This window comes from Tetrao urogallus (assembly GCF_951394365.1).
Source record: "Tetrao urogallus genome assembly, chromosome: 5".
Taxonomy (NCBI): Eukaryota; Metazoa; Chordata; class Aves; order Galliformes; family Phasianidae; genus Tetrao; species Tetrao urogallus.
Genome location: NC_136818.1, coordinates 45,090,876 through 45,118,161, shown reverse-complemented (window position 1 = coordinate 45,118,161; position 27,286 = coordinate 45,090,876). Strand labels below are relative to the sequence as shown.

General features: G+C 38.7%; 1 protein-coding gene across 1 annotated transcript; it reads left to right on the top strand.

Moving 5' to 3' along the window:
- SEC24C (SEC24 homolog C, COPII coat complex component) lies at window positions 1-26,305 on the top strand (the record flags this gene model as incomplete). The annotated part of the gene is made up of 23 exons (XM_079535440.1): window positions 1-175; window positions 3,145-3,234; window positions 5,078-5,213; window positions 6,174-6,352; window positions 6,924-7,373; window positions 8,062-8,189; window positions 11,119-11,230; window positions 12,412-12,539; window positions 15,197-15,335; window positions 16,829-16,944; window positions 18,012-18,136; window positions 18,368-18,559; window positions 19,606-19,699; window positions 21,070-21,186; window positions 21,655-21,825; window positions 22,189-22,285; window positions 22,580-22,725; window positions 23,196-23,334; window positions 23,771-23,889; window positions 24,222-24,401; window positions 25,036-25,227; window positions 25,660-25,749; window positions 26,165-26,305. 23 exons carry the CDS (start codon window positions 1-3, stop codon window positions 26,303-26,305), a joined length of 3,456 nt encoding a protein of 1,151 aa, XP_079391566.1.
- Window positions 26,306-27,286: the final 981 nt, after the last annotated feature.

Genomic DNA, 27,286 nt, shown 5'->3' with positions numbered 1-27,286 from the left:
ATGAGTGTAAACCAGCATACTCACGCGGGGCCTCCTTATGGGCAACCTCAGCCTGGATATCAGGGCTACCAGCAGCCTGCCTACGGAGGACAGCCATTGCCAGGGGTTCCTCACGCACAGTATGGAGCTTATAATGGTCCGATGCCAGGATACCAACAGCCAGTCCCTCCACAAGGTACTTCTCAACCAAAACATCATGATTGGTAATCTGTGAATTGTTGCATTTACAGAATTTTTGTTTGTTTCCTATCGCTGCATTTGTATTTCTTGATAGCATTTATCTTCTGCACACAGCTTACGTGATGTTAAGAATCTTGTTCTTTCTGTATGTGCTCAGATTATTCCTGTCACTTGTCTGACTCAGTAGGGCTTACTCTTCTCTTAGGCTCAAAAGAAAGTGAGCTATTACTTTCTTTTTGTGTCCCTGCCCCCATGGTACTGAAGCAACCCAATGGGGTAGTATTCCTGAAGAGGTTATGTTGGGGGCAGCAGTGAGAGACTGTAACAGATTTGTAGCAGAGGCTGCTTTACATTACTGCATAGCAGGGTCTGTGCTCTGTCTCAAAGGATTAAAATATATAACTTTAGATAGGAAGCATGTTTGGAACTAGCTTCTTTACTATCTTTAAAAGCAACAGAAAGTTTATGGATGTGTGGGTATGCTAATGTAGTCCAGAATTCTCCTGGTTTTGCAGGATCATGTCAGTTTTTTTTAGAATGGCAAAATAAGCCTAAGCTTGTGTATTTTTTCTTTAACAAAGTAGTTCAATTCTTTTTTCTTTCTGTACTCAAATGCAAGTCTAACGTAAAAACAAAATATCCTCAAATTCTTATAAATTTAGAGTACCCAAATTCTATTGGGAGATGAATAGTGGCCTTAGCATCAGTAATGTTGTAGAAGATAAAATACTATAGCTTTGAGAAGAAGTATATCTACCTCTTAAAATGATACAGATGAATTCAGGTCCACCAGGGTAAGCACAACACAGACTTTCACTCTGAAAGGTTTTAGATTTTGGACTGTTTTCCTAAGGAAATGAGCAATATACTGGTCATGTTAATGATCTCTGTGTCGTTGCCCTTACAAATACGCTTCGAATTTTTTGCAAAGTGGAATTTCAGCCAGACTTGATGAGACAAATAGAGCAATCAAAATACCCACTGTCTTACTGAAACTGGCAGAAGTGGGAGACTGAAATACATGTCCTGAGAAAGAGACTTCCAGGGGGAGCTGAATGGTTCCCCTGCTGTTTATTTTGGCTGGAGTTAGCACAGTAGTGGAGTAGAAGAAGAGCATGTGGTATGCTGAAGAACTGGATTATTCTGTTTTGTTCCATCTTCCTCTTCTTTCCTTAATCCTCTTCCCCTCTTTCTAGGAAATCTCCTTCAGCATCACTTTTAATGAATGAGCTTTGAACTAATTTCATGGAGGGTTTAAATTTTTATAAAAGCTATGAAAATCAGCAGTATGAGGCAAAAAGAAGCCCTGCTTCCTGGGAGTGCACAAGACAGAGCTTTGGGCACATTTGCTGCTCAGTGTATGCATCAGCTAACTAGTATTTTCCATTGCATGAAAGGAACGGGGTGGAATTCGGCTTAATTCAGTGAGAGAGAGGAGATTCAAAAAGGGCAAAGAGTGTAGATCTGTTAGTAGAGCTTTATCTGCTCTGCTCTTTAGAACAAACAAGTTCTGATTGACAGTAGTGTGAAGAATGGTTAGGATCTTTGTGAAAAGAAACGAGTGAGCTTTTTCCATCAAAAATTACTTGCAAGATTGAAAGGCATTTCATTTTAAGGAAATTACCTGGTTTTCTTTTGAATTGTTTACTTTGGCTTTTTTAATTTCAGAGCAGCAGAAATGTCGTTCATGACTGATCAGTAAGAATGTGCCTAAAAATCCTCTAATATACATATAAACCTTTGCAAATTAAAAACAGTCTGGTATTTATGCACCAGTAGTGATTGAGTGGTAGCGTGACACTGATGGCAACATGTTGGACAACAGAGACGTATTGCAGTCCTTATGTCCCTCAGCAGCGTCTTGGGGAAAGGCCACTTGTGGTTTGTGGAGATGCCTCTTGTGGTTTTTTTCTTCTTATAAGACCTCCCTTCCTAAAGATAGGAGAAAAATCCTTAACAGACTGCACAAAGGAAATCTTGTCAGGGCGCACATCTCATACCTGCTCTTACAAATTCAGGATTTCTGTCTTTAGAGGGAGGGAATGTAAATGCAGAGCATAAGCGTAGCAGCCAGAAGTTAACTTGCTAATAGGTGCTAAATGAGATCCAGGTAGAAAAGAGTGGCACACATATGGTGCACTAACAGAGCAGATAGGCAATAGAGAAAAAAGTCTCCGTCTCCATCTTTGCTGTCTTCGTCGTGGTGTTTGTTATGAGTCTTTGCAGCAAGGCCTGTTGTAACCATATTATGTAGAGGGGAGAGAATTCAATTCAGAGATGCTAGAGTGACAGGCATTGAGAACACTGAGGGATGAAAGAACTGCTGATGTTACTCTGTGGTATCAATGTAGTTGTCTTAAGGACGTGTTTGAAAAATAATAAGTAAAAAGTGCTTGGAAAACTGACTGGAGAAGTATTGGCAGCACTTGCCATCCTTGGTCAGGGAAACTTTGCATCTGACTTATATGATAAACCCTAGCTCTAACTGATAGAAACATGGAAATGTTGTGCCAGAGGCTGAGAACTTGCTTAGAAGCAGAAGTGGAATATTGCACTGTTAGTTGAGCATAGCTTCTTCGCACAGTAAAAACGCTGAAAGAACCAGGATAATTTTGCATCAGTCTTTCACTCCTGCAATCGGCTTTTTGCTTCTAATGAGATCATGCAGTTGAAAGTACAAATACAATTGTCTGTCTACCAGTAACAATTAGGTTGCTTTTGGATTATTATGCTTAGACTTAGTTCACAATATTTACATTTGTATTCATGTTAATGTATGAGCTGTGTTGGTAACGTGCGTTATGGGCGGTAGAACAGTGAGAGGGAGAATAAGAAAGAAGCAGTAAATGCGACACGGGTTTTTATGTATGTGATACTTTCTGCACTGCAGACTGTCCTTAAGATTGGAAACACTGTCTTGGTGCTTTCTCTCAGGCTTGATTTACTGGTATTCTGTCTTTCCAGGTTATTTTCCTTCCTTGGGGTTCCCTTCGAAGGGCTCTCCTGTTTCTCTCAACTCTGACACTTCTCTTGCACCTAATTTCATAGGTAAATGTGGGAGCGTGTGTGCTGTGCCACTCCTACTGTGGGGAAGGGGTGGTTCTCTTAACCATCTTCTGTGCCACATTCCAGTTCAGCAGGGTTTTTGTCTCAAGGGTGTGGGTATTCAGTTATTCAGGCAGAGGTAGATGGGGTGCTTCCTACGCTGTTTGTCAGCGGCGTTCCAGAATCACAAATACAATATGAAGAAATAGTTGTAGTGTAAATCCCTTATATCTGCAGATTCGTAGATAGAAACTGACTTGTGACTAATGTTTTGAGAAGGCTTGTTTCGAAACCTGAATTGGCCCAGGGAGTTCTGGTAGGAAGAAGCCTTAATTTTTTTTTTTTTTTTAAATGCAACAAGCAAACAAACAAATCCCATTCCCTTTGGGAAAGAATTAAAATATGAGGTCTGAAATAAAAGCATTGCAGTGAAGAAATACAAAACAAACAACATTGAAAAACAACCAGCCAAAAAAAACCTCCCCAGCCACCAGGAATTTGGTCTTAGAAGTTGAAGGATTTTTATAACTTGGATTTTCATTTAAGGAAAAAACTTTTAGCCTTCTTGAATATAGCATAAAAGTCCTATTTGCTAGGAATAATTCTAATTCTGAAAGCTGATGCTTGAATAAGGAAATATTTTTGCTAAGTCAGCAATGAAGATGCAGAAATTAGAAACATTGCAAGAAATCATGTTGTATTTTTCCCTAAAATAAGGGAAAAAATTTCTTTTTACCCTGAAAAGAAGGGTATGTTGGAAGAGCTATTTCCATCAGTGTCTTTGTTAGAAGAGTAGGCAGTCAGAGCTGGGCCAAGTTCATGTAATCTCAGGACTTTGAATAAGATCGCTGTCACTTCCCATTATCCTGCAGTCTGCCTCTATTTTGAGGTCTGTGATGAGTAAGGACAGTATCTCAAAGGTATTGAAGAGGGACTTAAAGGTTCCTCAAGAAAAATGAATCTTAAGGTGAACAAACCACTAGATATTCATATCCCTTCAAGTAATTTTTTTTCAGTGGCTATTTGAGCAGTCTGTGCTAATGGTTAGAGAAGTGTATTTATGAGAAGGATTAGGAAAAATAAGATTTCTCAGTTGGTTTTGGGGTTTTTTTTTTTTTTGGAATTAAAGATGCATTTATCAAGTTGTGTGCCTGGTAAAGCTGAAAAAAAAAAACAACTGTAAACCTGTAGCTGTAGTTTGCAGGCACAGTCATATAGTTCTAATTATCAGAGCTTTTAATATAATCTTAATCAAATAGAAGCTTTTTTAGTAGATGCTATAGGAAGCAGCTTACTTTGAAAAACTAGAAAGTATTCCTGCTACTCTCCAAGCTTAAGAGGCTGGAAGAATAGCCTGTGATGTTCCTTGCTAGGCTGGGCATAAAAACAGCCAGTAGAGTGTAATTTTTCAAAACTGAATCTACTCACATTACACTTAGTCTTCAAGACGGGAAAACTAACCCATAATGAATGCTAGGTTTATGTAAATACTCTCCTTCCTGCAGATAAAAACAATTAGATTTGAAGGGGGAGGAACTTAACATCTTTCTGATAAGAAAACAGATGTTTTCTTATCAAAACATAAAGATGTCTTTTGAAGGTCTTCCACAGTGCCTATTTTCTATTTGATCTGTGTGGAGATGTGGCTAGTGACAATGGCTAAAATATTTGTTTTCAGTTTTGCTACTACTAACATAGTTGCGTAAATAACTTGCTGCTGAGAGAGTACTGATACATTAATTTGGCCATCCAAACTCTTTTTCACTTTTTTCCTCCCTTGATTTTTCTTGGTAGCTATTTCAAGTTCTTATTCCTGTGAATAATTTGGTTTTTGTTTTTTCTGTAGGTTCAGTCAGAGCCCTTCCAACTTCCGGAGCTCCCCCTCCAGCCAGTGGAACATCTCTTCCTTCTGGCCACCAGGGGTACAGTCAGTTTGGACAAGGAGATGTGCAGAATGGGATCCCAACCTCAACAGCACCAATGCAGAGGTATATACAAGACGAGAAAATCTTAATGCTAGGTCTCAGCCATTTGGCATTTACTTTGCTTTAGATCCTTTGTTTTTGCTGTGGTGGATGCTGACTTTTTTTTGTATCTTACTGCCCTCTCTGTTCCAGTGCTCTGCCACTCTGACAGTAAATAAATTTTTCTTTGTGTTAGTATGGAACTTCCTGTGTTACAGTTTCTGCCTCCTTCTTTCTGTTCTGTCATTGCTTGCCACTGAAGAGTCCACTCGCATCAACTTGACCTTCTGCACTTCAAAATTTATAAATAGTTATGAGATCCTCTCTTAGCAATTCTTAGCAAATCTTTTCTGGTCTGAGGAGTCCCAGGTCTCTCAGCCTTTCCTTGTACAGGAGAGGCCCTTTATCATCTTTGTTGCCCTCCACTGGACTCTTTCTAGGAGATCCCTGTCTTTTTTGAACTGGGGACTCCAGAACTGGACACACTATTCCAGATGTGGCCTCACCAGGGCGAAGTAAAGGAGGATCGCCTCCCTTGACCTCTGCCTTGTGCTTTTTAATGCACCTGTGTTATATGTATAGACATCAGTTGACTAATCATAACCACTTCTCCAAAGTTTTTCTTTTTCCTTAAATAATTTCCTGGTTGCCAGAATCTGTCTTGTTTGGAAACAATTGCTTCCACGTAGTAGATGTGTTTGGTTCCTTAACAGCATGAACTGAAATGGAATTAACAGAAAATTTAATTAGTTTTAGACATAGAATTTGTGTTTTAGGAACCAACAGATTTTTATGATGAAAAAGATTCAGACCTGTGTGGGGTGTACGTAATTATTTTTAAGAAACTTAACAACAGTGCTGAATTTATACTTCATGTAAATTATTGTCTAGTATTTTTATGCTAGAACAACTTTTTAATGGCATGGAGAACTGTAACTGTTTGCATAAGGAATATCAGTGAAATTTCTCATCTCCCTTTCTCAGGCCGCCTGCTTCTCAGCCGTTCCTGCCAGGCTCAGCACCTGCGCCTGTCAGCCAGCCATCTACGTTCCAGCAATATGGTCCCCCTCCATCCAGTGTACAGCAACTCAGCAATCACATGGCAGGGATGACAATTGGCAGTACTTCAATCTCTGCTCCTCCCCCAGCTGGACTGGGATATGGTGAGGTTTTCTGGCTGTAGAAATATGTGATTGCTTTCAATTTGTGCTAGTTATTTATTAAGTTTTGCTCTTGTCAATGATTCATTGCCATATGTTGATGGAGATTATCTGAATGTTGATATCTGCCATTGTAAACAGTAGTTTCCTTGGCTGGTGATATCATCACTGGGGAAAAAAGAGCTGATATTACTGCAGGAGTCAGTGCAGGAGGTATTACAGGACACAAGGAGGAATATTGTTGTATTCTTTAATCGTATTACTAAATGAATCTGTGTGTGACACACAGAAACATCTACATGTATGTGAGCTGAGAGTCTACATTCCTTGTCACTCAGCTCCATCAAAAAATAATAATAATAAGGAAGGGGGAGAGTTTTCAGATCCCTTAGAGGAATGTTCACTTAAGGTTTTTATGTTGGTACTGGAATGTCCATCTGAAGGTGAAAGCGGTAGATCGGTTTAGATAATTGTGAGTGAACGAGTACTGTTTGAATTGTTTTGAGTTTGGAATTAATTTTCTAGAGGAAATCAGGAAGGAAAAAAAAATGATAGTAATGTGTTTTCTTATTAGGTCCCCCAACATCGGTTCCCCCAGTCTCAGGGAGCTTCAGTGCAACAGGATCTGGTCTCTACACACCGTACACTGCGAGCCAAGGACCCCCTCCTCCCAGTGTGCCTCAGGGTCTTCCTTTGGCACAGCCTCCTTTTTCTGGTCAACCAGTACCAACTCAGCGCTTACCTACTGAAGTCCCTGGTTTTGCTCCGCCTCCGTCTTCTACGGGGATTGGACCTTCCTCTTACCCTCCTTCCACAGGTGCCCCAAGGCTGCCTCCCATGCCCGGCCCACCGCTGTCTGGGCAGACAGTTGCTGGACCACCGATGTCCCAGCCTAATCATGTGTCCTCACCGCCACCCCCATCAACTCTGTCAGGGCCTCACCCAGGGCCTCCCATGAGTGGCCTTCATGGACCACCTCCACCCACTCATCCTCCTCAGCCAGGATACCAAATGCAGCAGAACGGTGAGTGTTCCTAACGTAGAAGTTGTTTGTTAGATGTATTCTCTGTGTGCTACAGAGAAATGGATTGCAGGTTTGTAACTTGGAAACTTCTGGCTAGAGTTCAAAGCTTTGCTCTTGTTTCTCTCTGATAAAGGACAAATCCAAGATAAACAGTAGTATTTACCATTCTAAGCTATTTGTTTTACGGGTTTTAATCCAGTGATATGAAATGACCTCATGAAGTTTTTTTAAAAAAAAAAAAAAAAAAAAAAGTTACCATACGTTAACCTATTACTGTGACTTCAGGCAAGTCAAAACTACCTGAGAGTTCTTTGCACAACTCTAGTTTATGGCACTGTGGGATCATCCACTAACTCTCTGGCTGTTCTGTGTGTAATTTTTTTTAGGCAGTTCTGCAGAATGTTGACAGTACACATCTTAATACATATTTTAATCCTGTTATTTTGAAAACAGTTATGTTGGTCTTAACCATGTTTCTTTAAGTCTGGTTTTAAGGAGGGCTGTGTCAGCTTACTGAATCACTGGTGGAGATATACTGAGCTAAAATACTGAGAAAAATTTAATCCTAATTATCTGGAAAGCGTGTAGGATTCTTGTTATTTTTATGATGACAGAACGAATGGGAAGTGCCTAATGAGGAACTGCCTTATGTTAGCAGTTATTTAATTTATTGTTCCTTTCTTGCAAGGTTCCTTTGGACAGGTGAGGGGCCCCCAGCCAAACTATGGCGGAGCCTATCCAGGCACACCAAATTATGGAAGTCAGCCTGGACCACCGCCACCAAAACGCTTGGATCCAGATTCAATTCCTAGCCCGGTAAGCTTACTTTGTTCTTAAGTGTGAACTTTTCTGTAGTGTCTTTACTCTAAACAAAACTGACAGGGACCAAAGCTGAAAGCAGGTTTCTTGTTCCAAAGAGCAACAGTCTTTTTTTTCCTGCTTTCTTTTCTCTATTATATCCAGCTTCTGTCACTTGTTATGAATAAGCCCAGAAGCACTTTTTCCCTTGACAACTGGAGAAAGACGCTGCGTATACGTATCACTGCTTTAATTCCTCAGGGCTTTTTTGGTACTATGTTACATTTTAGGAATCCTTGAGGGCTTAGATTAAGCTTGCTTCATCATTTCTGAATTCTAACTTAATTACTTTCCAAGGTGAACTAACTGCTGGTAGGTAGCAATCTATGAACTGCATGATCGAAGCTTGAACTAAGGTTCACAGGAGATGATTGTAATGTTTTTTCTTTTCCTATTGCCTGGTTAGTTTTCTTTGGATCATAAAGTCAGGATGCTACTTCAATCAAACATGGACAGCTTCACAAATTAGGATTATCTTTTGAAATGGAGGTTCTGAGGAAAAGACGAGCGATGATGTGCAATGGCTAGCAGTGATGTGTAATATTAAGCCTGGATGTGCTATTGCCACTGGTCTGCTATACTTTCCTTCCACAGCTCCTGGTGCTGTTACTGTCTCAGAAGGCCGCAACTGTTTGGTAACAGGGAACTTTTCCATAGCAGTGATTACAACTGGTTCTTAAAAACTCTAAAAAGAATTTCGTTTTGAATTACAGCTGAGATCTTAATTGCTGCTATTCAGAAGTTACTGCTTTCAAAAAAGATGATCTATTTAGACTTCAGGTTTATATAAGGCTTAGGACTATTTTTTTTTTCATCGAGAGTAAGAATGTATAATGCTTATCAGCTTCTTTTTTCCCACTAAATGAGATCTCAAATGGCTTTTATCAGTTACCTTCATTTCAGCATGTTCTTGAAACATAAATTCCCAATTTCTAACCAAAATGAGCACGTGAGCTACTACATCTGATAGCAGTGTGTCTCAGTATCGCAGCAATACTGACTTTTGGGGTTGGTGTACGTTGCAGAAGCTGATGTGTTTCTTGTTGCATGAGTGAATGTCCAAATATATCTAATTGCAGTGCTTCGAGTTTCAGTAGAGAGAAGTAACATTGTTACTTTTTGTTTTATTATTCTCTTCCCTTTCTTTTTCTTTCTTTTTTTTTTTTTTTTTTTTTTTTTTTGGTGGCACTCTTTACTTTTTATTTATATGCATATTTTTTTAAAAAAGCAACTTAATGAGCTGCCACCCCAGCAGAAACCCAGACACAGAATAGACCCAGATGCAATTCCTAGTCCAGTAAGTGCTATATATATGTCAACTGTGGTCTGTGTTGGTGACCATCTGTGCATGCATGGAACCTGAACTTCACCTCATTAACCCTTCATCACTAATCCTATATCCTTTCCTTGCTATGTCCTGCTTGCCTTATGAAAATGAGTATAACACCATGAGAGGTTGTTAAAGTCTCTTCTGTGATGTTTGGTGAGGCAATAGAAAGTAGATTGTTTCAGAAGCAGATCATGAAGAATGTCTCCCCTTCACTTTATCTGTTCCTTAAAATACAGATTACATGGCATTTTAAGTGTTAAGTCATCAGTGTAATTGTCCGTGTAGTGTGTTCCATGTTAGCATGCACACCTTATGAGCCTTTGTAGCCATGTCTTTTACCATTTCTGAGCAGAATTTGGTTACAGTTCTTGCTGATAGCAATACTGGGCTAATGCTTTGAACTGCTACAAGTGAGGAAACACTGTTTTCTTTTGATGTTACTTGCTGATGTAAATCTTCTAGTTGACTACTATGAAGCATGGGGAGCTAGAAACATTCTTTCATTATCTGTGCTAATTTGTAACCATTATATTTTGAATTTGGAAATACAATGGTTGTGTCTTGAGAAATTTATCTGAAGACAAAGCAGCTACCTTTTGCGCTGGAAGGAGAAAAAACAATTACCCTTGTACCAGTTCTTCCTTGTTTAGCTAAATTTGGTCATAGAACAGCTACAAGCTGTGAGGTCATTGATGTCAATCAGTCTGTAGACTTTTGAGATGGAACTCGATTTAAGTGAGAGAAGTCTGATGCTGTGGGTGGTGTTTTTTGTGGCAACTTGGAATCTGTACTGAAAGGGTGGAAGTTCTGCTGTGCACAGTTCCACATTTCACAGTTTAATCAAAGATACAGGTGGTGGCAGAGTAAGATCAGAAGAATTGCTAGTTTTAATTTTTGATTCAAGCACCAATATAGTAAAGGTAATTAAAACTACGTAAGAACAATCTTCTGTTCTTATGCAAAGTTCAACAGGTATTTGAGTCAATTAAAACTGTTCAGTGCTTTTCTGTTCTCTGTAGTACATTTGTATTAATTTCAAAATTGTCATTCTAATAAAAATGAAAACTTTCACTTGTTTTGTGAAGTTTAAGACTGAATCATTGATAACTCTCTATCGAAACTTCACTTTCCGCATCTCCAAAAAGCACCATGAACGTAACAGCAAGGAAAAGCCAGGTCATCTATACAACTTCAGCCTGAGGCTAAAATAAGCTTCTGATTTTAATTTGGCTAAGATCAGTAAAAAAGGAATACTAGCAGAAGTTCCTTTCTTGATCTAAATTTCTTTCTTGAGTTCAGATCAGATCATAGCACACAAAGTATACTACTGTTCAAAATACTTGGGAAAATTGTGTAACTTCAATGTTATTTGTTAGTCATTCAATATTATCTGAAATCCAGCTGAGAGGTGACTGCTTGGTAAAACTTATTTGCTTTAGACTTGTTCCTTTTTTAGAGCTAGTGACGTTTGCCTCAGGTTCCCTTTCCACTGCCTTGCAGATGCAAATTTTTGGTTATCCAAGACTCCAAATATTAACTCAATGTTTTCCATTGTAGATCCAAGTGATTGAAGATGACAGAAGTAACCGTGGATCAGAACCATTTGTCACTGGAGTGAGAGGGCAGGTCCCACCTCTCGTTACTACCAATTTCCTGGTCAAGGATCAAGGTAAAATGACCAATCCACAGCAAAAAATGTTTCCCAGGCAGGTTCCTGGGAGCAGCGTAAGCAGCAGATGAAGCTTTTTCTGTGGAACTATATCATGATAGCTCAGAATTGAAATTTACCAGCAATATTGTTGGAATTCATCTGAAAACAGCATATAAGTGGGATGTCATTTGGTCCATAGACTTCATAGAGAAAGAATATTCCAACTTTATTTCCTACACTTTTTTGGAGTTTTTAAACTCCCTTAAAACTTCAGAGTCCAACACTATGGTTGGGTGCTTCTCTTCTCAGCCGGACTTGGGGGGGAAAAAAGAAAAAAAAAAAAATTAGGAATGTCTGAGTTGAGGTTTTTGCCCATACTGTGATTTACTCTGCAGAAAGAATGGAACATAAATTTTTTTAGAGGTTTAAATTTGAGTCAAATTTGCTTGGTTTGATTTTTGAGGCTTATATTATGCAGTGTTAATCGTAAAGATACATTCAATTTGGAATTGAGCGTTATGTAATTATGGAATTAAGTTGATGTAATTCTTGTGGTTTCCTTCCAATTCAGGATATTCATTCTTTCACTTGGTGATTCTGTAGTGCAGAAAGAAGGGTAAATTTGTTTGCTGGGCGTGTGTCTGTGTGTCCACCTGCTTGTTTGTAATGTGAAATTTCACTGCACAAGAATCGGTAAAGAATGGATTTCATGTGGGATTTAAGTACATAACTTTAAAATATGCAGTTGCGTATGAAACTAGGTACTGTGTTTTATTTCTTTTTATCAAAGGAAAATAGGGATGTTGTCTCCTTCCTTTTGTCAAAGCTTTAATGAAGATGTATGATCCTCTGTTCACTCAGTCCAGTGTTTTCTAATAGATGTTTTTTGCAGAATATCATCTGTATTTTAAAACCTCAAGTGCAATCTTAAAGTGTACTTGATATAAATGAATCTCAAAGCACACTGATGGTCATCAAGATATCCTCTGACCAACTAAGTGAAGCTGAGAAACCAGAAATTTGCACGTGCAAAATGATGATCACAGCAGAAGTATTTATTGAAGCAAAGTATTATATATTTTGAGGATAAAATTCCATTTATAGAGGAATAGTCCAGCACTGCTGAAGCTATCTTGATTTCTGTTCTTGAATATAAACTTGTTCTGAAATTTGTTGGGATTTGTTCCTGTGTTCTCCAGGTAACGCAAGCCCCCGCTATATAAGATGCACGTCTTACAATATTCCCTGCACCTCAGATATGGCCAAACAGTCCCAGGTTCCTCTAGCTGCTGTCATAAAGCCGCTTGCTACTCTACCCCCAGAGGAGGTGAGAACTGTATGCAGTTACACATGTACTGTATGCTGTCTGAACTTGTCAGGGGAGCGTCGTTCCTTGTTCACGTTTAACAGATGCCTTGTTTAAATTTCAGCAGTAGATGTGTTTAAGTAAGGAGAGCTGGGTAGATGTTGCTTGTTCCGTAAATATGCAATAGAGAAGCAGACAAGTGTTGTGTTCAAAATGTTTAGTATTTTGATTGCCATGCTAATTTCTGCTATTTTTTTTTATAGTAAGTGTCAAGCATTACTCTGACCAAATGACCAGAATGCTAGGATGTTAACAAAGCATGCACTTGCAATTATTTCCATTTCTTTCTTGCCCTGTGATATTTAGATTGTTACTAATCACTGACATTAAGTGTTGCCTGGAGTATCAAGTTGTGGAATTGGATGAGAGTGTATCAGGTAGCACTCATTAAGCTAATGTTGTGTACATGCACAGCACTGTGTGGATTAACTGACAGTGCAAGACTGAGCACCAGGTTCTGCTGAACTGTGCTTGAATTTCTGCATTCATTCTGTGCAGCCCTTTCTTCTAGCTGTAATAAGTGACTGGTTACCTCTTCTACCCACTCCATCTGGGGAGATAAAAGCTCCAACAATATTGGAGCTAGAAACTGTATTAAAAATATTACAAATACTGTGGTTACTGTGTAGCATTAGCTTACTTAGAGCAGTGACATAAAGACAAATAAATAAACTTGTGAAGTTTTAATCTAAATTTGCAGTATTCTGTGCCTTGTTAAAATTAACTTTAGCATCTCCTAAGGCAAGGAATGTCCTCTGGAGTTTAAGGGTAGGGATTATTTCATTTTATTAATCTTCCTAAACTGTTATTTAGATTTTGAAAATTGATTTGTGATAAAGCTGAATTGTGAAATTAATGCCTGCATTTCAGTGAGGTTTAAAAGGAGCACAAGAAGTGAATGCTGTCTTGTTGTGCCTGCAGGTTTCTCCAACAGGATGGCATTCACCTCTTTTGCTCCTTTTAGTTACAAACCACTGCTTAACAGCTCTATGTTGTATTTAGGCTTTGGACAAACACTTCTGATACCCAGGGGAAAAAAAACTCATCTAGGATCAGAAAATTGTTCTGGAGACTGGTTAGCTTCCATCACTGGAAAGTTATTTATGACAAGGGCAAGCTCCCTGTGAAGGGGGTCGTTATGACACATGAAGGCTCAGCTGTTCAGAGGAGTAAGACTGTAAATAAAGCTAAAGCTTAACGTATCAGTAGTGAGAGGATATGTAAGACTGGTGAGAATGCAATGTTTGGATAAATCTAGGATCTGCAAAATACAGGACATGATTGTGAAATTACAGAGCCTTTGTCCTGTGCTAATGCACAGTTTACATAGCAAATCTTAAGACTCCATAAGAAGAAACTCTGCCTTCTGGGAATAAGTGGTTAATAACAAGTTAGATAGAGTAAGACATGTTTACAGCACCCTTGCATTTTTGGGTGGGCAGAGGCTGAAGAAAAGGCTTTGGAAGCACAATACCAACATTGCTGGCAATAATAAAACTTGAAATCTGGTTTCCTCAGAGGAGGTCAGCCTGGGTAGGATCTGGGAAAACTGGTCACAGAGCCATTGTATCATCAATAAACGACCCCTGGAGTTGAATGAGAGCGGGGTCTGTGTCATGAAGAGGAAGAAAGTGCTTGTGTTTGTTCGACTCATGCTCATAAAGTATGTTCTTGTACAAGAACAGTGAGAAGTTTAGGGGGACTGAAAGAATGTAAATTGGGACACCATTAACGTCATGTAAGTTAAAAGTAAGCAGTTACACCTACTGTGCTAGATTCTTGATTATTTTGAAAGGTATGGTAAACTGTGAATACAGATATCATAGCTTCCAAAATGTATTAATCATTCTACAGGGAGTCTTCCTCATTCTGAGACTGAGAAGCTGCACAGGTTGCCAAACATCTTAATCTGTTTTGACCACAAACACATTGTTTTGTCAGTGATGGTTTAAAAATGGTTTGCTACACAGCAGTTTTAAAGGACTTGCTATATAATGGGGTCAGGGCAAGCAAAACTGACAGATATGCTTCAATTCATGGTAATCTTCAAGAATGAATGTGATCAGTTTAGAGTTTTGAAGTTAGTTTGGATGCTTTAAATTCTTAAATATGTGGAATGCAATCACTGACTTCTACTTTTTTAATCTTGCTCTTTATGAAGGGGAAATATAAGAGGTAGAGAATTATTTTTAAAAAACAAGAAGTAAAAAATAAAATAAAATTGTGCTTACTCCTGTGAAATTATCACAGCTGTTATTTGCATAACTTCAGTCTTCTGTGTTCATCTGAGATCCATTCATGCTGTGAGTGTGGCACTCCTGCTCTTCAAGCAAGCTACTATATAAGGTAGTGCAGGACCATGCAGCAGTACTTGTTTGTGTCAAAGTAGGATAGCCCATTAGTGACTGCAGCCCACAAGGGAACTGCTGTGTTGAGAGATTGAGTTGAAAAACATTTTTGAAATACTTGTTCAGGCTTCCTCTGTGTTCTCTCCCACAGCTGCTGAAATGCTAAATCCTGTACAATGTACAGGGAAATTGTTTTAAGCTCTGCAGTATGTGTGGTCAATTTTATTTGTAATCATATGACCTTTCTTTTTATTTTCCCTGCTTGCACAGACCCTTCCTTATTTGGTGGACCATGGAGAATCTGGTCCTGTCCGATGCAATAGGTGCAAGGCCTACATGTGCCCTTTTATGCAGTTTATTGAGGGCGGAAGGAGGTTCCAGTGCTGTTTCTGCAGCTGTGTCACTGAGGGTAAGGTTTCTTCTGAAAACCAGACTCTGGGCACTGTTAATCTTTGAACAAGATTCAAAGCAATGAATCTTAATTGTGTTGCAGTGATTTATAATGTATGCTATGCTTTAGCATATCTACTTTCGGGAAAACAACCACCAACTCCCCCCCCCTCTCCCCCCCCAAAAAAAGTTCAATATTCAGTTCAGAAATGATGCTCAAATTAAGTAGGTGCTTATTCGTTGCAGCATTATTGCTGCAACTTTGGAACATGAAATACTTGTTGCATGATGTATAGTGTTTTGAGAAATTATTTATGGTACTGAGATTAACCTTCAGACAGTAGCATGAATTAGGATTTTTTTTCTTGCAAAGCCTCTTTGGACACTATTTGGAGGTGAGATTGCAGGTAGATCTGCTGTGGCTGGATAGGAGTGTTCAGTATATGCCAGTTAGTATTTGTTGTTGTTCTAAATCAATATAAAGCACGTTCCCTCTTAAGCAGAAGCGGCTGTGTGCTGTTTGTGGGCTGGCATCTGTGGGTTTGTTTTGTGTGGACAGTGGAAATGCGGGGTGCAGCAACATTGGTTTTGAGGGTTTCATTTGGTAGCACTGCTGGCTTTTGTTTTCATCACCTCAGTTACTCTGCGTAACGTGTCCATGGCAAACCAAAATAGGAAGTTGGCTGAGGCTGGAAATGGCTGGTTTAAGAAACAAACAAGAGAAACTTTTATATGATTTTTCATAGCCCATGTGCATTCTCTGACATTGTGCACTCAGCAGCTTTATAAATGGCTGTACCTGCAACAACTGAGCAGCTGTAGAAAAGGGAAGGAAGCTCAGAGGCAGCCAATGAAAGAAATGCTGTGGAAGTATAATGTAGTTGCACCTAATACTTCAGAACAATCCCTATTTTCAGCATTAAAAAAAAAAAAAACAAAACAGCTTGTCCTGAGTGTATACTTGGAGAGTAGAGAGTGATCTCTTTTTTTATATATACAGTTTTAATGGTATCACTTTGTTTTGAACTGATGAAATTTTGAGTGGTTTGAGTAACTCATAGCAAAAGGAGTGGCTCAGTTTTTGGTGTGCCTAAACAGAATCAGTAATATTGAAGCCTACAGTTTGCATCAGATTCTATTGCAAGTCATTCTTTACTGCTTTTACAAGACTGGTATTTTTTCCTTTGGACTAAATCCTTCAGAAAAATCCGAAGAGCATGTTGCAGTGATCTTTCTGATATGAAATGTAAAATGAGAATGTAAAGGAGATTAAAGAAAAGCACAGTGGTGACTATACAGCATGCCAGTTTGTGCATAAGACAAACTAGAAGCAGTTCATCTGTATCTGTTGGATTTAATGACACTCTTAAATTGGAGCAGTGATTCTTGTAATGCTTGCAAACTAGCTAGTTTTCCTGAAGTTTCATCTGAACCAGCTGTTGTCACGTTAGCTCTTTAGCAGCAGTGTTTATCACGGTCACATCTCTGAAGTTGTTTTTTTTTTTCCCCCAGTGCCAGCTCACTACTTCCAGCATTTGGATCATACTGGAAAGCGAGTAGATTTCTATGATCGACCTGAGTTATCACTGGGTTCATATGAGTTTCTGGCAACAGTTGACTACTGCAAGGTACAGTATGTGTTTATTACTGTATTTTTATTTTGCTTTTAAATATAAAACAACTTTTCCATGACTGTAATAGTACTTTGTTATAGCTGCCTCTGTCATTCTCTTCTGGAGCTATATAAGCACTTACAGCTGGGATATGTTTTGTCACCATAGCAATTCTGCAGGAGAAAGTGTCTCTATTTTTTGGGGGCACAAGGAGAAGGTAAAAGAGGTTCAAGAAGAATGCAGTAATAGTGATGATATAATGTGCCACTTGGTATGGAAAACGACCTTTACCTATTGAAATTACATTTCAGCTACTGCCATAGTTGTTAAAAACACAAGAATAGAATGGAAATACGTATTATTAGAGCTATCTCACTTTTGATTGAAGACTTAAATCCTAACTAACTTCTGAGAGTGACATCTGTGCAGTGCATGTTAAAGCAACTTAAAACTTGGAAAAATAGATACCTAAATGTTGCAATTCTACACTAGATACCTTCTGATGCTTCAGGTTTAGTGAAAGGAAAATCCATTATGTTGCAATTAACAGCTTAGGATACATTTTTAAGTCAAATGAGATGTGGTCTTCCTAGCTCTTCTGAAAATTCTGGTTTCCTTTTTTTCTATGTGCATCCTTTTCAATATGATCTACAGACTTCAGAAAGCTGTTCTTTTCCCAAAGTAGACTTGATATTTAAGTAGAAGGGAAAGGTTGCAGCTCCTGGAGGAAAATGTTTTGCTCTGTATTGAAGAAATCATCTAGAGCAAGTCCTAGACAAATTCCAGGGTCTTAAACTACAGGATATGTCACACTCGACTTTCACTGTCTGTCCTGAGTTGTGGCTATGCTGCTGTTCACTGAACAGAATCTGTCAGGGACATGTAACGTTGATCTGTTTCAAGTGTAGAGTGCTTACCCAACTTCGTTAGTTGGACAGGGATGGAAAGTGATCTGAAGAAACAATTGCTTTTCATGGGTGGAATGTACATGAAAGTTACTAGAGTTTGGGCCAGCATTCATTTGTTCATGTTACAGAGCTATTAGATGAACTTAATGTGATTTCTTTCCCCCTCTTCCACAGAATAACAAGTTTCCCAGTCCACCTGCTTTCATTTTCATGATTGATGTGTCTTACAATGCTGTGAAGAGTGGCTTAGTGAGACTAATATGTGAAGAATTAAAGTCAATCCTAGATTATCTGCCCAGGTAAGGTACATTGTAAATTGTATCCAGTCCAAATGGAGGAATCTTACTTTCTCCCTTGGAAAAAAGCCTATGAAGCTTATTTTCACAATGAGATCAAGCAGGACATCTTTGAGTACTTTCTAGCTGTAACAGATTTCCTTCCTTTCATTTTTCCCTTATCCCTTACTGTGCTGTATCATGTATAATGATTTCACTCACCGTCTACTTAGATGTGATGTATGTCTCTTACAGGGAAGGCAACATGGAGGAATCTGCCATTCGAGTAGGCTTTGTCACTTACAACAAAGTATTACACTTCTATAACGTGAAGAGCTCATTGGCACAGCCACAAATGATGGTTGTCTCAGATGTGGCAGACATGTTTGTGCCACTCCTCGATGGCTTTCTGGTGAATGTGAATGAGTCCAGGACAGTTATTGCCAGGTAACTGAAATTGAGTTATGATGCGTGTAGGAAATGTCTAGTTTGATAGATTCAGGCATTGCATTTAAAAGTGTAATGTTCACTGTTTCTTTGTCCTGTTATACACCTAGAAGTCACTCTATATATTAGCTTTGTATACTGTTTCAGATTAACCTTGCAGGACAAAACAGGACAATTCTTTAAGAGCGTATTTGGCTTGTAGTCCAGCTTGACAGGGGGTGCATATAATGGAATTTGGGGCAGGTGGGTCTTTATGGGTGAACAAGCAAACTTGAAAGAAAAGAAGAAAAAAAAACAAAAAAACAACAACAAAAAAAAACCACAACTAATGTGATGCAGAGTGTAATTTATAAGAATACTGAATCATTGTCTTTAAGGCAGTTGCCTGAGTAACTGTGAAGTAAGACAACAGATATTTCCAACTTTAGTTCTATGGAGAAAATTAAATGAGCAGAATAGAGAAAATAAAATTTAGAAGGGAAGAATAGGAAATTGACAAAACTTTGGCAAACTAATATTAATTAAACCGTGATGTGTTGTTAAATTGATTTTGGGAACTAGACAGTGCATGTTTTGTTGTTCTGGTTTTTGTTTTTTTTTTAAATTATAGCTGTATATTTTGTAGTGCATTAACAAGAACAAATACAAAGCTGTCCATTAAACCAGTTAATCTTTCAGTAGCACACAGATTTTGGCAAAGAGGTGCAAAGTATTGCTAGGCTTTCTTAAGAGTTTATTTAGCAGTATACATTGGAGTATATTAAAAAAAGCAAGAATACAGAGGAGTTGTTGATATAGGCATCAGCTGAAGCTGCTGAGAAAGTCAGTAAGGGATGACAAAGCATGAGTTCTTTTCTACAGCGAACTAATGACATGCCAAATACTGGGGAGAATAAGTGATTATGTATATAGACTTAGACACACTTGATATATTGTTAGGGACACTTGTTTAAGCCACCTAGTCTAGTAGTTCACCAACAGCATCTCTATGTGGCTTTACCATTTAAATTTAATCTTCCTGAATTTTTCCTTTTGTTTTTTGTTAGCTTGCTGGACCAGATTCCAGAAATGTTTGCAGACACAAGAGAAACAGAAACTGTTTTTGGACCTGTGATCCAAGCAGGGCTGGAAGCACTAAAGGTTAGTAAATGTGTTGTCATGGCAAATTGTTTTCACTACTCTGAAGTTCATGTTGATACACTTCTAAGAAAAATCTGAAGTTTTTTCTGAATCTTCTTGCTGTTGATAGACTTGGTACGTGTAGGGAGTACTTGGCTGCTAAAGAAGGTATATGTACTTCCAGTTCTATGTAGGTGGCTCTTTTTTTTGCTTATTTTCATAAAGCATTTTTGCACAAAGCGCAAGAAATGTGACTTAACCTTGGTGACCTGGCTGCATTTTTGCTCTGAGCAGTTTCTAGAACCTACCATAAAAAACCCCGTCCTTCCAGCATTAAAACCCAGTGCTGAACTCTTATCATGTCTTATTTAGGCATTCTGTAGTGTGGTATCTTTCTAATGCTGTGCTTGAAATATAATCTTTAGTTAAAGGAAAGAAAGCAATCTATTGAGTTACCCATACCAATGTGTTAACCCAGAAAACTTTTCCAAAACTCTTCCATTCCAGTACTAGGTGACTGCATGTGTGATTTAACTCAGACTTGTGTGTACTGATCAAGTTAATTTCCTGTATGATTTTCCCCAGATCTGTTCTTATAGCTTTATTTGTCTTTCAGGTATGTTCTTAGAAGTATCCCCTATGCTTAAATTTGGTGGCAGTCCTTCAGTCAAGATACAATTCTAACTACAGTTGAATTCTCACATACTGAATTTGGCAGAGCAAATAATCTACTAAAAACTGCTAATGTTCATATAGGCTTATTTAAAATTAATTTATTTAAAATTAAGGATTTCTCGGAAGTCAGATTACAAAGTCCTTTACCATTTCTATGACTGTCCACTGGAACAGGCTGCCCAGGGAGGTTGTGGAGTCTCGTTCTCTGGAGATACTCAAGACCCCGCCTGAACACCTACTTGTGTGACCTGGTGTAGGGAACCTGCTTTACCAGAGGGGTTGGACTCGATGATCTCTGGAGGTCCTTTCCAACCCCTGTGATTCTGTGACTTTTCTATTTCTACAAGCTCAGCAGCTGTAAATCAGAATAAACCAATCTAACTCATTTGTGCAAAACCTTTTTTAGCTGCTTTAGAATATTAAGATTTCCTTGTCATCCTGTAGCTAGTTCTTTTCTCCCTACCAGGGATCTAGCACAGGTTCAGAAGAACGGAAACTTCATTTTCTGTAACTGATCAAGAATCTGTGCTCCCAGTGTTAGGTATTACTGATATAACCAAATAATTACTGAATCTGTGTCTGATGCATGTTTAGTTCCTTACATAAAGAAATGAAGCAACAAAGATGCTTGTATGCATGTCCTTCAATCACATTTTCCCTGAAGATTTTTATTAAATGTTTCTAACCTGAGCAGCTTTACCCCCTCTTTTCTACAGGCAGCTGAGTGTGCTGGCAAGCTCTTCATTTTCCACACCTCTCTGCCCATTGCAGAGGCCCCAGGGAAGTTAAAGAACAGAGATGATAAGAAACTGATCAACACAGATAAGGAGAAGGTAACAATGACTTGCATGATGCTTATGGTACAGTTCTACATTGTACTTTACATGGGATAAAATTAACCTGACATCTCATTGAAAGAATGAGAAGGGGCTAGCATATAATGTAACCATCAAAGCTATTATCTTTCTACATTCTGCTTTTATCTTCTGCTCTCAATCAGAGATATGTAGACAGCTCTGGTACAAGAAGAAAAGGTATGTCCTAGTTTATTATACAGGATAAAATACTACAGGTGTGTTAAAGTGAACAGAATTCAGGATTAAAGCAACGTGTGAAGTAATTTTCATGACATTTCATTGTTTTTCGAAGGCAGACTTAGGAAGACTTTCATATAACTCTGAGTTTCCTTAAGTGAGACTTAGCATAAGATTGTTTTGATTGTGATTATAACCCCCACCCCATATACTTTTCTTTTTCTTTAACCATAAACTTTTTGTATTGTCTCTGACTTGTTTTCTTAGGCTTTGTTTCAACCTCAGACAAGCTTCTACAACAATTTGGCCAAGGACTGTGTAGCCCAGGGCTGTTGTGTGGATCTGTTCCTGTTTCCAAACCAGTATTTGGATGTGGCAACATTAGGTGTAGTAACTTACCAGACAGGAGGCTCCATTTATAAGTATGCGTATTTCCAGGTAAGAGCCCTGTTGAATCAGACTGATATTTGGTCTGAATAAAAGTTACTATTCTTTGTGGTGTAAACCATAGTGAAGAAGAAATTGAAGTAACACTTCATCTCCAAAGTGGTGCAGGAATCTTGCCGAAAGATTGTTAGCTTTGCCTTTACACAAAGAATGTATGAAGAACAACAAGTTATTCTGTTAACTTCTAGCATGATAATATAGCAGTAGGGCTAAGCACAGCGTGCTGACTGTTTTTTTTTTTTTTTTTTTTTTTTTTTCAAGTACTCCTGCAGTGATGCCTTTTTAAAAATTACTTTGTAGTTTACATAGCGGCTCTGATTTATGGTGAAACTTGAATTATTTATCATGTTGTAGCTTGAGACAGACCAAGATAGGTTCCTGAATGACTTAAGAAGAGATGTCCAGAAAGAAGTGGGGTTTGATGCTGTGATGAGAGTACGTACAAGCACAGGTGGGTGTTAGCATGAGTAAGTTTTAATAAATTAACCACTTAAAGCATACCATATGGGAAGTAACAGTTTTTGCCCTTATTTAAGACTTTCTGAGACTATGCTATGCAAAAAGTTCTCTTAAAGCTTTGTCATTTTAACATTTTGTAAAGACTGAAAAAAGATTCCTGCTGAAGCCTCTTGAGATAATTTGTTGTTTTCCTGATGATGGGATTTTCAGGATTTCAGAGGCTGTCTTGTTATTCTGCTGAAAAGTACAACTTATTTATATACTTCTGTGTATCCTTTTTTTGTAGGCATTCGAGCAACTGACTTTTTTGGAGCTTTTTATATGAGCAACACAACTGATGTGGAGATGGCAGGCTTGGACTGTGACAAAACAATCACAGTTGAATTCAAGCATGATGACAAACTGAGTGAAGACAGTGGTGCGCTCCTCCAGGTGAGGTGGAGGGCAGAAGGCTTTCTAGAAAAAGGAAGGGAACTAATTCAGAATTCTTATCAGAAGTGTGCCAAGGCCAGAACCAAAGCCTAAGTTGGTAGTGTGCCAATTGAAGAGGACGACTGTTGCTTTGAAACTGACATTCCCTCAAGGAACTGTTCATTGTTTCTGTCCATTAATGTTCCCCTAAATTTTCAGGATATATGGCCTTAGGATGACCTCAAAAGCTTCAATCCACAGACTGTTTTCCAAGACAAGTTTCTATGATTAAAAATGCTTGCCACTTGTTATCTTTCATTGATGCTGATTCTTAGCAGATGCTTTTAGCTTATTGTGCAAATCCTCTACGTAATTTTCTTGCTTATTAAAGCATCTGAGTCTTAATTTTTAAAGAAGTATGCTCAAGCCCTGCCTAGCTTATTGTAACAGTGTCTCATTTTCCTATACCCTGGTGTTTTTGTCTCATACAGTGTGCTCTGCTATATACAAGCTGTGCAGGACAGCGGCGACTCCGGATTCACAACCTCTCACTGAACTGTTGTACACAGCTTGCTGACCTCTATCGAAACTGCGAGACAGACACACTTATAAATTACTTGGCTAAATATGGTAAGAATAGATATGTTAACAAGAATCCTAAGCTTTAACTGCTGTTCAAATTGTCATTCAGTGACACCTGTTCAGTCTTTGTGAATCAAGTGTCAGGGAGCAATCTTCATACTTCAGCCACTTAGGAGAAAGAGCACAAAGCTGTGAAGATAATATTGTTGCTTAGGACAAGAGTTTCAAGTAGAAGGTGTAGCCTTATCTTACAACTTGTTACTTATATTTTTAGAGCTTTGTATAGAAAGCTGTCTGAATTCATAATTGTTTATTTTTGGACCATTTGTCCAAAAATATGCTTCACCTGTTTGTACTTGAACTACTCCCAAACTATAAACAATAGTTGTTTAGACTTACTTTGTGGAAATAGTGTTGGTTTTTTTTTAACTGTTTGTCAGCAGTCATTTCGTAACTGTCCCATTTATTTCTCCTTTCTCTGCAGCATATCGTGGAGTTCTGAATAGCCCAGTAAAGGCTGTACGAGATTCACTGATAAATCAGTGTGCCCAGATCCTGGCTTGCTATCGAAAAAACTGTGCTAGTCCATCTTCTGCTGGCCAGGTAAACTCTGATGCTTTAATTTGAACCATGGACTCAGATACTAAAATGTGATTTTAGCAGATTCCTTGATTATTTTGCCTGTTCAAAAAAATAGAAAGGGAGAGTACAAGTGAAACTATGATTGAGAATGGCTTGTTGGACAATTTTCTGGAGCTCAGAAAGCACTACTTGCTCCAGTTATGTTACTTTTGCAGGTCCATATTGTATATAGATTGTCAGTTTTCTATTCTCGCATTTGTGCCATACTGTTGGTTCACTCTAGGCTTGTTTTGTCAGGCATAAGCTTACTCAGCAAGACAGCTGAACAACTTCTGTATGCTTGTGACTTGTAGCTGATTCTTCCTGAATGCATGAAGCTGCTTCCTGTCTACTTGAATTGTGTGTTGAAGAGTGACGTCCTTCAGCCTGGTCCAGAGGTCACAACAGATGACCGTGCCTACATTCGTCAGTTAGTCACATCCATGGACGTGGCAGAAACAAATGTCTTCTTTTATCCCAGGCTTTTGCCCCTGGTGAGTCTTTTGAGACATTCGTAACACTTGAGATTCACTGTTGTCTTGACTTGTCCCAATGACTGGCATTTGTGTTTTATCAGTGGAAAGCCATTTGAGAGGTATTTGGGATCTGGCATCCATTGAGATACTTGGGTTAATTTCACTCAGTGATAGCTGTATTTCTGCCTCTTGTGAATTGGTTGGAGGATTTGCTCTGAGCTGTGAGCACGTAACCAGTGGCATGGAAAAATCTTTTAAATCTGTGGTAGCTTTTTTTTTTTTTTTTTTAAATTGTAAGGCTTTTTGTAATCTTGCTGTAATTTTAGTTGTTGCAGGGAAATTTCTCTTACTATTCTCGCTTTCCAGTATTGTAGTTGTTGAAATAACACTAAATACTAATTACATTAATGCTCCAGGAAGCAGTATTGAAACTAGAGATTACTTTCAGAGCAACTTCTGTTTTCTTTGGTTAACCAGTAGTCTCTTACCAGTGTCTTGTTCAATAAGAAAACTAGTCAAGAAAGATGATACTTCAGTCACAGCTACTGCAGTGTTATAAACATTAAAAAACCACTAGGATCTTGTGACAGAAATTTTCCAGACTTCCTAAATGTTTTTGTTTTATAACTCTGATTTTTTCACTCTAAAACAGACCAAAGCAGATGTTGACAGTGACTCCTTACCGGCAGCAATCCGAAACTCAGAGGAACGTCTCTCCAAGGGTGACATCTACCTGCTGGAGAATGGGCTGAACATCTTTGTGTGGGTGGGAGTGAACGTGCAGCAAGGCCTGATCCAGAACCTCTTTGGAGTGTCATCCTTCAGTCAGATTAGCAACACCTTGGTGAGCTGGGTGGCACTGTGGGAGATGCTGTCTGTGATAGTCGCCCAGTAGTTGAAACGTTGAGAAAGCAAGTTGAGAAAATAATTTTAACTTTTTTGTGTTAATAACAATGAGAAGCATTGGGTGTATGAAAGTAGTGGAGACATCCAGTCTGAGCATATACACTTCCTTTTGCCTAGCTTAATCTGGCAAGCCACATTGCCATTGGTGATAAGGAGAACAGCTGATACAAAAATAATCAATCTTTAGTTTTGATACCATGTGACATTTCCTTTTGTAATAGCTGAAGTCAAGGAAATTGTGACAGTAAATATATTTGTAATGTTAAATAATATGCCAGTCCTGCTGTGTTGTTTTTGTTTTTGCTGGTTTTGTTTAATGCTGTTATATTTCTCCACCTGACTAACGGGGATTGGATATCTTCCATTCCAGAGTACCCTGCCTGTCCTGGAAAACCCCTTTTCAAAGAAAGTACGGTCTATTATTGACATGCTTCACCTGCAGAGATCCCGATACATGAAGGTAAAAATGCTGATCATTATTCACAGCTCTTATTCACCTCTTTTACTCCTGGCAAAGCAGGTGATGCTAATCCTGTTGATGTAAAACCTAATGCTGACCACAGTCTTAACAACTGTGATTCAAACTTACATGTTTTTTCAAGGATCTGAAAAAAAAAATCTGGTATTAGTTTTAGAGTTCATGCTTACCATAGCTCTAAAGCTAACGATTTTCAATCTAATACTTCTCCACAAACTACGTATGTGAAGTTTTCTTTATAAATATGACTGAGACTTAACACAAGTATGAAAGTGAAAGCACAGAAGGTCTATTTGCTGTGTTTCTAGTTGTCTTGGTTGTATTTTGAGCTATCTAGCTTTTTTTTTTTTTTTCCCAAGAGCATGAATTGTGCTAACTATCGTGTTTTTGTTGGCAGTTAATAATTGTGAAGCAAGAAGATAAGCTGGAAATGCTCTTCAAACATTTTCTGGTGGAGGATAAGAGCCTAACTGGGGGGGCTTCATATGTGGACTTCCTGTGTCACATGCACAAGGAGATTCGGCAGCTACTGAGCTAGAGGAGGGAGTGGTGCTGGAACTCAGCAGTGACATTTCAGTCTTCTCTAATGATCTGATCGGAAGGTCCAGCGCCCTCAAAAAGGACAACATAGAAATCTGTACAATTCCATAATTTTTAATACACATGACATACGCAGAAATCCTTTCAACCTCTCCTGGTCCCATATGAGAGATGAATTCTTTTTCCTGGTGAGGGCTAAAAAAAAAAAAAAAAAAAAAAAAAGGGCCTTTGATACCAGGTCTTTTACTTGTATCTAAATTGTTTCCTGTGCTTGGCAGGAGTTCACCCCCCGCCCCATGCTCGCTAATCCCGTTGTAATGAATGTAGTTTTTTTTTCAGTTCACTGTACATGATTCAACATTGGGTGAAAAAGCGATAACTTCAAAATTTCTAGTAGTTGCTGTGTGTTTGTATGGGCGCGTGGGCATGCTCCTACTGTACAGAGGGTGCGCAGGTTGGGAGGGCAAGAGGCAGGTTGGGCGATGGGAGCTGAAGCAGCCAAACATTTCCTTTCTCTTTGTAGAGGAAAAATGACATTGCAGAGCACAAGTGTATCGTATTTGTCTGAACCAGAAATCTTCCCCCCCCAAAAAAAAGCATAGAAAGCCAGTAGGCAGCAGGACAGATTTATTTCTGCTTTCTTCCCTGTACTGTAAGTTGATCTGCACTGGAGGAAGTAATAATTCAGTAACTATCAACAGCTTCTGAACAGCACAGGGGTAGTTAGTGCTTCTTGTTGGTATGAGTGGTGACTCCTTTCTTTCTCATTTCACAGCCCTGTGATAATATCCCACTCAGTCCATGTTCTGTAGCCTCTCTTCTTCTGCAGAAGAATCTATCCAGATGGCAGTGAGAGCAAAATCCTCTGAAAGTTGAGCAGAAAATACTGTTACAAGGTGATTTGGGGCTGTGTGGGAGCTGGATGATAAGGAACTGGCCACTTTGGGCCACACTGTTGTAATTCATAGCAGACAAGCAG